The sequence below is a fragment of the Solea solea genome, chromosome 10 (genome assembly GCF_958295425.1).
Source record: "Solea solea chromosome 10, fSolSol10.1, whole genome shotgun sequence".
Lineage (NCBI taxonomy): Eukaryota > Metazoa > Chordata > Actinopteri > Pleuronectiformes > Soleidae > Solea > Solea solea.
The window spans coordinates 294,262-311,222 of NC_081143.1; the positions used below are offsets into that span (position 1 = coordinate 294,262).

Consider the following 16,961-nt stretch of genomic DNA (forward strand, 5'->3'; position numbering starts at 1 on the left):
CATGTGGCAGTCCTTCAACTCTACAAAAAGAGAACATGCAGTTACAAAAGATATACATGGAATACTAGGCCTACAAACAGTTAGACCAACCCTCCATTACAATACTACAGTACATTGGTACAGTGATGTACTGAAATATATATTTACTTACAGTATACTGTGGTACAGTATATAGTATGTCATACAGTAATTGCTGTCAACATTTACATACTGTACTATAATGTCAAAAAAGGTAATTACCTGTTCTCTTCGGATTATCTTCGGATTATGGTGGACACAATGAATCTACTGATGTTTGGTTGTACCCTTTGTCCGGCCTCCCTCATGCTCATACCATGGACAAGAACATGGTCAATCACAGTAGCTCTGATTTCACCAGATATTACTGTTCCTTGTCTTCACTGACCACCTCGACCTCCTCTCACACAAACTCTTCCTCTTAGACTTCTATCCATTCTAGGGAACTGGCTTATATGTTCCCTCACATCTTTAGCCACAAGTGTGATCAATTTTGAGTTGTTGTGTTCACGTGGTGACACTTGGGCTTTAATTGTGTTTGACTTGTGTCACCTGTGCTCACCATTATGCAGCACGGGTGCATCACAGTGAAAATGTGTTGGCAAGTTGTGTCTAAACAGGTGAAAAGTGCTTATGGTTTTGACAAAAGAGTGATTGATTCAATCAGTGGGTTCAGGCAACTGAGCATTTGGTTCAGACAATAGGGTTTAGTGTTTTAGCAATTGAGAAAAACTGTAATCATTTAGAATTAAAAAATGTAGTTTGTGTATTAAGATATGACGTATTTATAGTTTGGCAGTGACGTATCAGAGGTGATCAGCCCCGCCTCAGTGGACGCTCGCTGCGTACAGTGCGTGGGGCAGAGCAGCGTTACCTCGGCCTGTCCTGATGAAATGATCAGCTGACATCGCTGTCATTAGATGCTTGGTGTGATCGATAGATCTGTTGTTGACCCGTTATTTTGTTTTTAATGTAAACGTTCCGACCTGACAGTTTGAAAGTTTGTATATTATTAATGTTTTATTTATTTTGACTTTGAATGTCAGCTGAGATTGGCACAGCACAGCACCCCCCCCCCCCCCCCAACACACACACACACACACACACACATACACAATCCTCCTGTGGACATACATATACATACACTGCACTGCTGTAATATATCTATTTTCCACATGGTACTTGTTACGTTTTCTATCTCTTCTGCCATTTTAGGAAACACTTCACTGAACATACAACTTCAAAATAAAAGCACAGAATAATAATACATGAGAACACACAACCTAACAGTACTGTATATTTCTATACAAATAAATTAAGTTAAATATTTAAAATGAGATATATACGCATTTATTAAAAGTATGTATTATTATTTATTTATTGTTCATTTATCAACACTCTGTGATGAGGCTTAATCTAATGACTGCGATGTCAGCTGATCATTTCATCAGGACAGGCTGAGGTAACGCTGCTCTGCCCCACGCACTGTGCGCAGCGAGCGTCCGCTGAGGCGGAGCTGATCACCTCCGATACCGTCGCTGCCAAACTATAAATACGTCATATCTTAATACACAAACCACATTTTTTAATTCTAAATGACTAATTTCACACCTCAAATGATCTTAAAACTGCGTTCGGGACATCGCACGCATACAATACTTTCTGGTGCGCACAAGATACTTTCTGGTGCGCACGAGATACTTTCTGGTGCGCACGAGATACTTTCTGGTGAGAACGAGATACTTTCTGGTGCGCACGAGATACTTTCTGGTGAGAACGAGATACTTTCTGGTGCGCACGAGATACTTATTGGTGAGAACAAGATACTTTCTGGTGCGCACGAGATACTTTCTGGTGAGAACGAGATACTTTCTGGTGAGCACTAGATACTTTCTTGTGAGCACGAGATACTTTCTGGTGAGAACGAGATACTTTCTGGTGAGAACGAGATACTTTCTGGTGCGCACGAGATACTTTCTGGTGAGAACGAGATACTTTCTGGTGCGCACGAGATACTTATTGGTGAGAACGAGATACTTTCTGGTGCGCACGAGATACTTTCTGGTGAGAACGAGATACTTTCTGGTGCGCACGAGATACTTATTGGTGAGAACGAGATACTTTCTGGTGCGCACAAGATACTTTCTGGTGAGAACGAGATACTTTCTGGTGAGCACGAGATACTTATTGGTGAGAACGAGATACTTTCTGGTGCGCACGAGATACTTTCTTGTGAGCACGAGATACTTTCTGGTGATAACAAGATACTTTCTGGTGAGCACGAGATACTTTCTGGTGAGCACGAGATACTTTCTTGTGAGCACGAGATACTTTTGAGATAGGGGGGTAGTAGTGTGGAATTTGGTTTACAAGAAAGGTAGAGCTGGGTGTCATCCGTGAAGCAGTGGAACTGGATATGGAATTTACGGAGGATGTGGCCAAGGGGGAGGAGATAGATGATGAAGAGAAGGGGCCCCAGGACAGATCCCTGGGGCACACCTGTAGTGACTGGGGAGGGTTTTGAAGTGAACGATTTGAGCTGTACAAACTGAGTGCGGCCTGTGAGGTAAGAGTGGAACCAGCTGAGGGGAGTGTGGGAGAGGCCAATGGAGGAGAGTCTACTGAGGAGGATGAGGTGTGAGATGGTGTCTAAGGCAGCACTCAGATCAAGGAGGATGAGGATGGAGACAGAACCAGAATCAGCTGCAATGAGGAGGTCGTTGGTGATTTCGATTAAGGCGGTCTCTGTGCTGTGACTGGAGCGGAAACCAGACTGGAAAGGCTCGTGTAGTGAATGGAGGGATAGGTGAGAGTGAAGTTGGGTGGCAACAGTTTTTTCAAGGATTTTGGAAATGAAAGATAAGTTAGAAATGGGGCAGAGGTTATCGTAATTGTTGGGGTCTGAACCGGGTTTCTTTAATATGGGGGTGACAGCGGCAGTTTTGAAAAGTGAAGGGACTATTCCGGATGAAAGTGAGGAGTGGATAATAGCGGATATGAGGGGGAGCAGGGAGGAGGAGCAGGATTTGACTAGGGTTGTGGGGAGGGGATTGAACTGACATGTGGTGGGCTTTCATTTGTGTATGAGGTTGAAGATTTCGGAGGTAGTGGGAAGAAAAAAACTGGAGAAGAGATGACAAGGAGGAGAAGGTTCAGATGGGGAGAGAGGTGGCGAATTGTGATGTAGGTGCTGATGAATGTTATGGATTTTCTGGTTGAAATAGTCCATTATGGAGTTGCAGGTTTCTGTGGAATACAGGTGGAGGGGTAGAGAATTGGGTGGCTGGAGGATTTTGTTCATAACAGAGAAGAGGTTTTTTGAGTTTCCTTCATTGGAGAGGACGAGGCCGGAGTAGTAATACATCACATCACAGATAAAATCACTGTGTGGCTTGGGGGGGTGGTAAACTGTAGCGATGATGGTTGGTGAGGGTCCAGGAAGCTTAAAAACAAGGCATTCAAATGAGCTATATGCAGGGACAGAGACTGGCAGGACTTTCCACTTCTCGCAGTGAATTACCACGAGACCTCCTCCACGGCCGTTGCCTCGGGGACGGCAACTGTAAACAAAACCGGGAGGAGTGGATTCGTTGAGTGCGGAGAAGTCATTAGGCTGTTGCCAAGTTTCTGTTAAAAAGAGAAAATCAAGCTTACGGTCAGTGAGGAGATCTTGGATGAGGTGTCCTTCAAAAAAGCGATAAAAAACTACCGGTGAGCAGCGGCAACATACATGCCAGCGTCAACTCAATCAATACTATCAATAGTATTTCAATCCTGGGGGGGGTGACAGAAAATAATAGAGAACCACTGAAACTGAACTATTACTTAATAGTAAAATAATAAAATAAACAATAATTATATAAATGTATATATATATATAATTATATATATACATAATTATTGTTTATTTACATAGTAAAATAATAAATATAAACAATAATTATATAAATGTATATATATATTTATATATATATACATAATTATTGTTTATTTACATAGTAAAATAATAAAAATAAACAATAATTATATAAATGTGTATATATATATATATATATATATATATATATATATATATATATAATTATATGTATACTAATTATTGTTTATTTTATTATTTTACTATTTACCCCCCCCCCCCCCCCCCCCCCCCCTCCGTGTGAGAATGAAGTACTACTGAAACTGATCAACATTTTCGATCCACACTCCATACCAGATGGTGGCGGTAGTGCATCAAATCGTTGTTTGCCAAAAGAAAGAAGAAAAGAAGGAAGAAGTAATCGAAGCGCCGACCGGAAAATGTCGGGTTTCATGCTGTCGTTCACTTCCTTTACTTCAGCTTGATTGTCTTCGTAAAGTACAGGACGACTAGAAAACATCTCTGTGCGTCTTTACTGTCCAGGAAAAACGAAAATGTGGCTGAGGGAGTTGACAGTTATGGCGGCGGAGAGGCGTCAGTAGGTACGTTTATGTCACACGATGTTAGCATGTGAACCGTAAACACGTCAGCCAACACATATCTGTTGTGTTTTCGCTAGCAGGGACAGTAGCAGCCTTTATAAAAAGACTGGTGTTTGTTCATCAGTCACACTTCTGTGTTTTTATATAACTGCTTTATCTTAAATAGGTAGCATTTACTGCTCTATAATTTATTAAATGTATTTTGTTAACCATTATTATCTGAAATGTATTCCTCCCTGTAGCCCTTTCAATAGCTTCATTAAAATCCGAGAATAGACACAACTAAAGTGTCTCTATGTAGTAGTTGTACCAGGTTCAGTGGCTGCAACTGCTGAAAAAGTATTGTGTTAACTGCGTGGAAATAACGACAATAATGTTAATAGTGTCACAGTTTCCCGAAGTATAATTTCGTGTTTTTCTATCAGCCTGTAGCAGACTATAACCGAACAATAGTTCCATTAATACCACACAGAAAAAGAGTAAATAACTAAGTAAGAGAGGCGTTGACCAGTGAATGTTTGGCTTTTTTGTTAATCAGGAACTGGAATACTTATTATACTTGAATTTCCCCTTGGGGATCAATAAAGTTTTTTGAATTAACCCTCGGGTCGTGTTCGGGACAAATCTGACCGATTTAAACTTAAAACACTCATAAATATTGTGTTTTACATCCGATTGCCTCAAGGCCTCATGATATCCTCCACACAATGCACTTGAACATATAAAAAGTGACGATCACCTCTTTCATTGAATTTTGAGTGTTTTAATCAACTTTGTTACACCTGTGGTGTTCCCGGTCAAAAGTGACCGTCATAGGAAATGAATGGGAATCCAGGCTATATTCATCCATCAGACAGAAAACATCCCCATACACACCACCCCAACTCACTCACTCACTCACTCACTCACTCATTCACTCACTCACGCACTCACGCACACATTTCAGACTGAACAATGTCTTTTGTGGGTTCACATCTCGTTCCCGTGCTTATGTGCCGATCCTCCCACGTGAACCAACTTCCTGATGAAACAACTTATAGTATCTTTTCACAAACTAGACAGGTGTCTGTCATGTGAACCCCTCTTTTTCCCGCGCTTATGTGCCGATCCTTCCACGTGAACCAACTTCCAGATGAAACAATGTATCATATCTTCTCACAAACTAGACAGGTGTCTGTCATGTGAACCCCTCTCTTTCCTGCGCTTTTGTGCCTGTCCCCCATGTGAACCACACCTTCCAGAATAATTAATGTATCATTTTCACACAGACCCCTCTATATATAGCTTGATGTTTGCCTTGCACTCCTTTTACTCGGAGCACAATGAGTAGGCGACTGACCAAGAGGTTCTCTGTGGAAGAGGTTCTCGTCCAGCTTTTTGGACACGATGAAGAGGGCACTGAAATAGATCCAGAGATAGAGGAGGATGTCTCCGAAGTGGAAGACAACACTGATTTGGATCCAAACTATGAGGAGACTGCCCAGTCAACAGATGGAGAGGGAGAGGCACCTGAAGAACAGGCACCTAAAGAGAGTTTCCAGTCCAAGAGTGGAGACTTGCTCTGGTCTTCATCCCCCCGGGACAGAGGAAGTAGAGCTAGAGTGGAAAATGTCATAAAGATGACGCCAGGGCCAACACAATATGCAATATATCGTGTCGATGACATCAAGTCCAGCTTCCAACTCTTTTTACCAGAGTCCATTGAGGGAATTATACTCGAAATGACAAACCTGGAAGGGAAGCGTGTGTTTGGGGACACCTGGAAAGAAATTGACCTGGTAGAACTCCAAGCCTACATAGGTCTGTTGATATAGGAGGCCTCTGCCAGTCTGGTCAGGAGTGTGCAAGCCCCAGCTCTCCCTCAACAAGGACATGGGCAGAAAAGGAAGCGTTGTGAGCTCTGTGCACCTAGAGACAACAAAACAAGCCTGAGATGCTGCAAATGTGATGCCTTTGTTTGCAAGGCCCACTCTGACCTGAGTGTCACATGCCAGTCATGTGCATGAATACACACACACACACACACACCTTCATGCTGAGTTTTGTTTTTGGTTTTCCATTTATTTTTTCCATTACATGTTCATTTTGTAATATATTTTCAGTGCCGATTTGTATTTTCACTGCAGTTATTTTATGTCTAATGCTGTAAATTCAAGTTAAACACTACTTTGCAACATTGTTCACAGCTAAAGAGTATGTTGAATAAAAATTTGTGGTGAAAAAAGCAGTTAAAACAGACCGGTCAATTTTGACCGGGAACACTAAAGTAAGAGGCGGGAGATGAACACGACCCGAGGGTTAAATTAAATTGAATTGAATAATCCTATTTATCTGTGGTCATCTAAAGGAAAACTGCAGCCTATATTATTAAAAAAAGATATATTTTCTGTTTTACCTACTTTCTCAGAGGAGTCACAGTGGGAAAGCACTAAAAGTGGAATAGTTCTCTTTTACTGTAGCAACACAAACTAACTTACAAAATGAATAAAATTAATTATTCAGCGAAGCAAAGTTTATGCACAATTTATTTATAAGTGGAATGTTTTACGAAATACCAAAGCCCATCTTCTAATCTTTGTAATGTCTCTAGTTTGTTTTTGTTTTTTTATGTTATCTTTCTCCTTAATCCTGTGTGCTACTGCTACATTGGGCACATTAATGTATAGATACTGTTTGTAGGCTTATGTGAATATGAAAAGAAAATGCATGCATTATAAGGAAACTAATACCTTATTTATGGTTTATGTACAATTTGCCCGCATATGTGAAAAGTAAAGAAAACCAAAAAATTATGCAATCAATGATAAAATGCCAATTTAAAAAATGTTTTATATCTTATGGTTGTTTCTCTCTTATTCCCTCAGGTAAAAGAAACTGCATCTCAACAGGACCCTGATCAGAGTGCAGACGCCATGAGGTGACGACTGTTGCGGCTTGTATTTTTTTCTGACGTGGACTTATGGCAAGGTAACAATCTGAAAATAGACTCTGATGTTTTTGACTCTGATGTAACTTTTGTTGTTGGACATCATCCGATTACATTTAGTGGCCCTCCACCGAATGTTGTTTTTTTCCTGTGCAGGATCTCTTTGTCCTATCTGCCAGCCTCATGGTACTGCAGTGTGTCCCTGCTATCTCTGGGGTGTGCTCCCAGACAGAGGCTCCTACTGCTGCTGCTGCTCCTCCTTATCTCCACCCTCGTCATCCTGGGGACCCACCAGCGCCTACTGTGGGGCCCCCAGCGATGGCCTGGGGCCCAATTCAACAAGTGAGTGGACAGACATGGTGAAGTGAAAGAAATAGTAGGGAAATCACACACACTTTTTTTTCATTGCAATGTCATCTCATAACAACCCAACATAAATTCAGGACAGCGACACCAGCATTACCCTGTTTATTTACTCAGTGGCTAATATTATTAATATGGCTCCGTGTACAGGCTGAGGAATGAAGAGTTAAAGGATGTCCAAGTATACAGCACATAGAAAATGCATAAAAATATAGTTTTCAAAGGGAATCAGTTCCTATTTATTGTATTTTGTTCTCTATTGTTTATTATGTTGGAGAAGAAGCATTATTGTCAAATAGATTTTTTTAAAAGACAGTGGATTTGTTATCCTAAGTTGATTTATTTATATTAGTTAAACATATCATGCACCAAACAACATTATAAGTAATTAATAAGTATTTATAACTTGTACAAATACATTACAGTTCATAAAAATAATAATAATAATAATAATAATAATAATAAAAAGTATCACGATAATACCTGCGATAATTGTCTGGTATAGTATCGTGGTTACTCATTTTGGTATCGTGACAACTCTACTGATATGCTAGTTTGGGCTTTCCAGGTGCAGTATGTTTCCATTTGATACCAACAAGCTTTAGATCCTATGATGTCAAGCTGTTAGAAAGTGGATATTACAGTATTTTCTTTTATCCTTGAACCAAGGACTAGAAAACTAAATTCACCCTCTAGAACAGGGCTCTCAAACTCAAAAACTATTCAGTAGGAGGATGGGTGATATGAACTCAAAATTATGTCACAAAATTCCACCATGATATGGCAATTAGTGCTCACAATGTATTTATGATGCAAAATGAATCTATTACTAATAAATAAAATACATAAATAAGTGGTGGGCCCCATGAAATGGACTGGAGGGCAGCATGTGGCCCTCGGCCCACAAGTTTGAGACCTCTGCTCTAGAATCAAGGTAATATCGCACAAACTTCATAAACAAAAGAAGTTAAAGGAGGAAAATAAGTACTCATTCTGTCTTGCTACAGGATGGTGTGTAAGTGCAATTCAATGAAGAGAGCAACTGACAAAGTTTCTGTTATCACACTTAAGTACTGCTGCTCATTCATTATTATACAGTACATTCCACTAATGTTGAGAATTGTACAGAGCTTACTTTGCGTGTAAGTGGCTCGTCTTCTCTTATATAAACTCCTATTTAGTCCCTGCTGGACTTGGTCAACACTGACAGCAGATAACCATGTTTGTGAGATCATTATCAGTTGTATTTTTGGCTTGAAGTGTCTTAGTGTGTGAGACCAGCTGCAGGTGCTGCCTCCACTCAACACTGACTGATATAATTCCAAAGATAACTTGTTATGTTTAATTTCTAACTCTTTTACAACAGGTTCTGTCTGAGAATTTTGTTGTTTGCCACATTTGCAACATTTTACTTGAAATTTGTACAGTCACTCCCGGAACCTCCTGCTGTCGAATTGTTTTTTTGTGGGAAGCACCAGTATAAATTAAACTTGTACCAGTAACGGTCACACAGCTAAACATGATCACACTGAAGTAAAAATATCTCCTCTGTCTTTGTCACCTCCTCAAGGCAATGTGTTACTTACCAAATTTAAATGATTAAATGGTCACCAAGTGTTAGAAAAAAAAGTTGAGCAAAAAATGGAAAATTTAGCAACATTTATGGCCCTGAAATGTTGAGACGTGTATGTTGGAATAGCCAAGTGTATACAAACATGACATGAAATCAGACAATCACTTTCCTGGATTAGGGCCACACGGTGGTGTAGTGGTTAGCACTCTCGCCTTGCAGCGAGAAGACCCGGGTTCGAGCCCCGGTTGGAACAAGGGCCTTTCTGCATGGAGTTTGCATGTTCTCCCCGTGTGTGCGTGGGTTCTCTCCGGGTTCTCCGGCTTCCTCCCACAGTCCAAAAACATGCAATGTGGGGATAGGTAAATTGAACACTCTAAATTGACCATAGGAGTGAGTGTGAGAGTGAATGGTTGTTTGTCTCTATCAGTGTGTGGCCCTGCGATGGACTGGCGAACTGTCCAGGGTGTACCCCGCCTATCGCCCGATGTAGCTGAGATTGGCACAGCACCCCCCGCGATCCTCTGGCAGAGGATAAAGCGGTAGATGATGACTGACTGACTGACTTTTCCTGTTTTAGGTCTGTTAGGATTACCAAAATTATTTCTTTTTGCTAAATGCCAGAATAATGAGAGAAGGATTTTTTTTAGACAATTTTTTATTACTTTCTTCAGAAGTTTACATACGCTAAGATTATTATGCCTTTAAACAATTTGGGAAAGCCCAAATGAAGATGTCATGTCTTTGGAAGCTTCTGATGACAACATTTGAGTTAATTAGAGACACTCTAATGCTCCAATGTGTAACATCATGGGAAAGTCAAAAGAAATCAGCCAAGATATCAGGAAGAGAATGTTGGACTTGCACAAATCTGGTTCATCCTTGGGTGCAATTTCCAGATGCCTGAAGGTGCCAAATTCATCTGTTCAAACAATTATACGCAAGTATAAACACCATGGGAATGTCCAGCCATCATATCACTCAGAAAGGAGACGGGTTCTGTGTCCCAGAGATGAACGTGCTTTGGTCCGAAATGTGTATATCAACCCAAGAACAAAAGCAAAAGACATTGTGAAGATGGTGGCTGAAGCTGGTAAGAGTGTGTCAAAAATGTCTAAAAAAAATCCTTCTCTCATTATTCTGGCCTTTAGCAAATAGAAATCATTTTGGTAATCCTAACGGACCTAAAACAGGAAAAGTGATTGTCTGATTTCATGTCAGACAGTGAGAAAAAAAGCATGTGTCTTTTTATATAGTGTATGTAAACTTCTGGTTTGAACTGTACTTAAGTTGGAACCAAAACAGGTAAATATCACTGTCAGTGTTTGGTCAGAATATAAACATAAAACCTCCATTATCAAATCACCTGTTCAGCCAACATGTAGAGAAGCAACAGCAGCTTCGGTCCCCTTCAGAGAGAAACTTTATTTCATTCTTTACTTGATAATTCTTTACGCCATAGTTGGGCTGGGCGAAATGGACTAAAAGTCATATCTCAATATTTTTTAACTGAATGGCGATACCCGATATATATCTGGATATTTTTTCTGTGATGTAATTGGGCCTTCCCCCAAAGCATTAAAGCATATTAGTAGGGCTGTAAAGTCTCGGTCGACTGGTCCATTAATCAGTCGATACGTTCTGGTGAGCTACAAGAGCAGACTACACCTCTCAAACTGATATATCTCACCCCTTGCAATTTTCAGGCCTCGGTTCGTTGCAGTATTAGGGTTTAACCCTTGAGTTTAAAGATGGCTATTCTCCTCCAGGTACCTCTCCATTGCAGAGACAATGGAGGCCACTGACGTCCTCAACCCAGCTCTGAATTATGGGATCGTGGTGGACTGCGGCAGCAGCGGCTCTAGAGTCTTTGTGTACTACTGGCCCCCACACAATGGGAACCCCCACACCCTGCTGGACATCCGACAGATGAGGGACCATGACCACAAGCCTGTCGTCAAGAAGATCAAACCTGGTGAGGAGGTGGATCATATTGTTAGTTTTTTCTGTCCCCAGTCCTTTCACCTAACATTCATGAGCACTAAGAAACACTGGGGAAGTATGTTTTGTTTTTAAATTCATGCTTCAAGCTGTATGCATACAGTCAAAGCCCTGCTATTGATTTACAGTGGTTTAAAGTCTGTGTTCATATTTTTGTTGTAATCCATCAAGAACTTTAATTTCTTTGTGCGTCACAAAAAAATAGTTGTTGCAGTTGTTGATCAGTGAGGACAAAAGCAGCAACTCTCAGCAGCTCTATTCATTTGGGTTTTGTCAGTGTTACCAAAATTATATGTACAGTGTAAAACTGCCAAATGGAGATAATTCTGCAGAGCCTTGGTTGACTTTTGTATCTTGAACTTTTCCTGTTACATCATTGTGTGACTTTACAATGGGAGACAGAGTTATTTTTCTGCCGACAAGAGGATCATTGCTTATCATTGTTTGTCCTTTTGGCTCACAGCCATATGATATACTGAGTGTCTGAATTAAACAGATGAAAAACATTCATGCAGAATACTAAGTGGAAAGACAGAAAATAAATCATAAAAGTGTTAATTTATTAGCTGAGGTACTGCTGTGACTGAGGTAAAACACAGTCACAGCAGACTAATTAGAGACACTGTGTTTGTTCCAGGAGCAGCAGCAGTTTAACGCCACATGGTCTTTTGAACCCTGAGACATCATGTACTGTTAGCCTTTGTGGAACCACTGGTTCACTTAAAATGTTTCATATAATGTTTTAATATTTTATTTTATTTTTTATTTTATTAGTTTATTTGTCAGGAACAAAAACATTGTAACAAGTTAAATGAACACATCACAGATAGATGCATTGCATGTATATGATTTCTAGCCATGGATAATTTGTAATCCAGGTCCCTGGTTAGGCTTTTCTACTGTACAATTCTCAAAAATGCATCAGTAAATGCAACACATCATTCAAATATATACATATATACAGCTCACAAATATCAAAGAACAAATCCTGTAAAATTCCGTATATTTTTAAACACATAACTGCTACCTTTGGAAACATAACCTGAAACAGATTTATCTTTCATGTCTTATTAAAACAAAACCTGTTTTTATCTTGTTGTACTGAAATATCAGTGTTCTGATTGTCTGACTCCTCCCAGGTATCTCCACTTTGGCAAAGACACCGACAAAGAGCAGCGACTACCTCCAACCCCTCCTCAGCTTTGCTGCTGCTCATGTCCCGAAGAACAAACACAAGGAAACGCCGCTTTACATCCTGTGCACTGCTGGCATGAGGCTGCTGCCAGAGAGGTACACGGTGAAGAGTGACTTATTATGCATTTTATTAAAAAAATCTGTTATTTATATCACATATTTTAATAACAAATATGTAGAGCTGCAACTAATGATTATTTTCTTAATCGAATAATCTGTCGATTATTTTCTCGTTTGGTCCATAAAATATCATAGAACCTTAAAAAATGTTTGTCAAACCTGGAAATGATGATGTTCTCAAATGTCTTGTTTTGTCCACAAACCAAAATTATTAACTTTTAATGATTTCTTTGTTATCAGGAGCGAAGAAATTAAGAAAATATTTACATTTAAGAAGCTGAAAATTGTTTCAATCCTGGAAATCCTGTTTTAATCACGAAAAAAAGCTTTAAATCGATCATCAAAATAGTTGTCAATTAATTTAGTAAGAGATTAATAATCGATTCATCGATTAATTGTTTCAGCTCTACAAATATGTCACATGTATGATGTCTGTTTACTTGCCTTTATTGATGCAAGGCATTAAGGCAAGATGTAAAATCTGAATGAAGTAAAAGCTACTGTTGAAGAATCTGAGCGAGTGAGAAAACTCCTCACACCCAACGGCATTCTGGTTCTTGTCTCCAAATCAACTCTAAAATCAACTAAGAAAAGGACAAGACATGAGAAGGAAGAAAGAGTGTGGGTAGTGTAGTAGTTTTCTAATTCCAGAAGATGGCAGTAATGCAATATCATGAAAGAAAACTGCAGTTAAACCCCCCAATAAACACAGTCACACATTCCATCCTTAGCTAGGCTAATGTCGGGCTGAGTTTCTATTTCTTTTTCCCAAAATATAAAAAATAGCTGTTCGTCATGTAAAACAATTGCCTTGCCTAGCCAACATATCATATTTTTGCAAAAATGTTATCCCATCCCAGCAAGACCTGTCTATTCATGTACCCAGTCACTAATCCGCCCTCTAATACAAAATAAGAGAAATACTCTATGCTACAAAGTACATGCTTCATTTGTTTTACTATGTGTCTTGTGTGCAGCCAACAGTTGGCCATTTTGGAAGACCTGGTCAGTGATGTTCCTTTGGAGTTTGATTTTCTCTTTTCCGTTTCACATGCTGAGGTCATTTCTGGGAAACAGGAGGGTGAGAGGAGAGACTTTTTCTTTATTTACAATGTTGTTATGTCCTGGTGTCATTATGATTGCCTGCCTGTTATGTGTGTGTTTCCACTGTAGGTGTGTATGCGTGGATTGGCATTAACTTTGTGTTGGGCCGTTTTGATCACGCTGATGAGGGTGAGTTGAGGCAACAAGATATTTCTGAAACACTTTAACGTGTTCATTGTATGCAGTTTTGGGCTTTTAAATTTATAATTTAAAAAAAAACTGAGTGTATCTAGTCTTGTGCTTTTCCTGAGTAATAATCATCTTTTAAAGTTGCTTAATGTTTGTTTCTCAGAGGAAGCCACTGTCGAGGTGACCACTGGGTCCCAGAACCAGCAGTCAATCAGCAGGAGGCGCACAGTGGGAATCATGGACATGGGTGGCGCTTCTCTGCAGATTGCGTATGAGGTGCCAAGTGCCATCACATTCCACTCACCACAAGAGGTAACGAGGTTAACGATAAGGGTTGCAAATAGTTCATATCCACTTTTTATTTCTGTCATCGATCATTTAGACAATGTAATCAATATATGTCATGTCATCAAGTGTTTTATGTGTAAAACCTCAAATTTCTGTTTACAGTAAAACAACAGATGCTCTGTTCTCTCTTTCCAATTAATTTAAAAAAAATTGTACTCGCGTAAAAAAATGAGTTGAAATCATCTGTGAAGCCATTTTTTCTGCAACAGTGTAAAGTCACGGTGTATGTTCTCCAGGAGGAAGCGGGGAAGAGTCTTCTTGCAGAGTTCAATCTGGGCTGCGACGTTGAGCACACACAACACGTGTACCGCGTCTACGTCACAACGTTCCTCGGCTTTGGAGGAAACATGGCGAGGCAGCGGTACGAGGACCAGCTGGTCAATGTGACGCTCGCCAAGAACAGGTTCAAACACACACCAACACTTACACACAGTATTATTGTTTGGATCACAATGTCTACTTTTGACTTAATGACAGACAATGGGATTAGAGCAGTGGTCCCAGGAACTTATATTACTGGCATTATTAAAAATCATTACAACATTACTCACAACCCCTTCATCGGTATTGCCTGATGGCATGATGCAAAACACTGTCACTCTCAGCAATCTGTTGTTTATGCCAATGACACTAATATCTCCTCATGAATATGATTCACGCTTCATCAGATGAAGTCTGCATTGTCAGATTTGACCTCAGTGATCATCTTTAATGATCTATGATCTTGCCACGGAAAGAGAGACGGACAGAGATTTACAATTGACTCTGTTTGTCCAGGGCTCTAACCCTGCAGTCGGGACTGAGCGAGGACAAACCGTATCTGGATCCTTGTCTGCCGGTCGGCCTTTCAGACACTGTTGTCAGGGACAACCAGACTGTTTACCTGAGGGGTCAGGGCGACTGGGAGCAATGTCAGCAGGCTGTACAGCCTTTCCTGGGACTCCACAACGGAACCATGTCCCCAGGGGGTGTATATCAGGTACGACTGACTTTCACTTGTGAGTTGACTCCAATGTCATCACTGAGCTACTAATGGCGCATTTCCACCGGCTCGCCTCGCCTCGCCACGGCACGGTTTACATAGCGTTTCCACTAGCCTAGTTCCTGGTACCAGGTACTATTTTTAGTACCTGCTCAGGTGAGGTTCTAAGCGTGCTTAAAAGCAGGTACTATGCGATGATTGGTCAGACTGCCGGCCGCTGAGTCCCGTCGCAGGAAGAGACCTCCCACGCAGAAATCAAGCCGTCCATCATGCCTGTCCATCAGGGTATAGACCCTGATGGACAGGCATTTACGTCTCATAAATCTGAGACACCACGATGGTCCACCTCTAAAATCCAATCCTCAATCCTCATTCCTCAAACTTCATTGCTGTGGCGACTGTTTTACTCTAGCCTCATGTCGAAACTTGATGTCAAGAACTGCTAAATTTACAGACTTTTTTTTTTTCAGGCGCCCATCAACTTCAGCAACAGTGAGTTCTACGGCTTTTCTGAGTTTTATTACTGTATGGAGGACGTGCTGAGGATGGGAGGACAGTACAACAGTGCTAAATATTCCCGTGCTGCTAAGGTAACCACAAACACAACTGTTGAATATAAGTCTTCAACTTTTCGTGAGTATTTGGACTGAAGATTTTAAATTTCTTTTAAAAATTTATAAGGACTACTGCTCCACAAAGTGGTCAATGCTGAAGCAGCGTCTGGACAACCAACTTTTCGCTCAGCAGGCTGACGTCAGCAGACTCAAGTAGGTTCATCTCTCTTCATCCAAATTGTAGTCTTCATGAGTGCATCATGTTCTCCAATGTGTTAAGGTTCTGTAGGTAATTTTGAGGTTTTTATTTCTTCAGATTCACCCTGCTTTTGTCACTGTTGAATTATTCTGTAGTTAACAACTTCTTTTATAACTAAGTATTAGCTGGAGTTTGGAACTGTAGTGTGTGCACAGATTGCCCAGGTGAGTTTGAACCTAACACTGTTTGAAAGAATACATGCTCCAAATGGCATTATCTGGGTGTGTTTGTCCGTCTTTGAGAAGGTTGATTAAGTGCAATTTAAGTCAGTATAGGAGCCAATTCCTGTGTTTAATTATTGCTATTATTTAATTTAAATTGCTCATTTACACAGCATTTCAGAGGTGTGTGCTCATGAATAGTTTGAGAATAATATGTGCTTTATGACAGGTGCTGCAGCCTTGTGGTGTGGCTGACTGGGAGAGCTGTATGCTCTCTGTTTTGCAGCAGACGTTTGTTTTTAGAAACATTTCGGTAAAATTTTTTTCAAGCAAAAACAAGTGTCTTTTTTATTTTAGTCATCCCAAGACTGACTCACACAACTGGAACAAAAGCAATAGGATCCCGTGGTCACTACTGTCAGACTGACATGTTGATAATTGATATGTATTTTAAAAGTCCAGTTTTACTCAGACTAACACACTCATTCATGTTTCTTGTTGTGTAAGCCAATAGTATGGGGAGTATGCGGGGAATTCTGGGTCTGAGCCGATAAGTGAGGTGTTTCTGTGTGTGTCAATAAAATGGCAAGTTGTTCCAGCTAACCATTCAACAGTAGATAAACACAACAAGGCTAATGTCATGTAAAGGTACTGACTGTGAGCCATGTTTTACAGACAGTTTTGAGAACAGTTCAAGTCTCAGTTCACTGTTCTGTTAGAAGAATCAATAGTTAAAGGAGGAATGGACATTCAGACTGTCACCGACTTGTCACT

At 40.3% G+C, this 16,961-nt stretch overlaps 1 protein-coding gene across 1 annotated transcript in view; it reads left to right on the forward strand.

Moving 5' to 3' along the window:
• The first annotated feature begins 4,292 nt into the window (after positions 1 to 4,292).
• The window catches only part of LOC131466625 (ectonucleoside triphosphate diphosphohydrolase 7-like), a 36,873-nt gene continuing 24,204 nt past the window's right edge, over positions 4,293 to 16,961 (forward strand). Inside the window, exons 1-12 of the mRNA XM_058640006.1 lie at positions 4,293 to 4,476; positions 7,341 to 7,443; positions 7,559 to 7,744; positions 11,105 to 11,310; positions 12,476 to 12,626; positions 13,628 to 13,731; positions 13,824 to 13,883; positions 14,047 to 14,195; positions 14,468 to 14,634; positions 15,009 to 15,210; positions 15,684 to 15,803; positions 15,895 to 15,980. Coding sequence (XP_058495989.1) covers positions 7,436 to 7,443; positions 7,559 to 7,744; positions 11,105 to 11,310; positions 12,476 to 12,626; positions 13,628 to 13,731; positions 13,824 to 13,883; positions 14,047 to 14,195; positions 14,468 to 14,634; positions 15,009 to 15,210; positions 15,684 to 15,803; positions 15,895 to 15,980 — 1,439 coding nt within the window. The 5' untranslated portion in view covers positions 4,293 to 4,476; positions 7,341 to 7,435. The remainder of the gene's footprint in view (positions 4,477 to 7,340; positions 7,444 to 7,558; positions 7,745 to 11,104; positions 11,311 to 12,475; positions 12,627 to 13,627; positions 13,732 to 13,823; positions 13,884 to 14,046; positions 14,196 to 14,467; positions 14,635 to 15,008; positions 15,211 to 15,683; positions 15,804 to 15,894; positions 15,981 to 16,961) is intronic.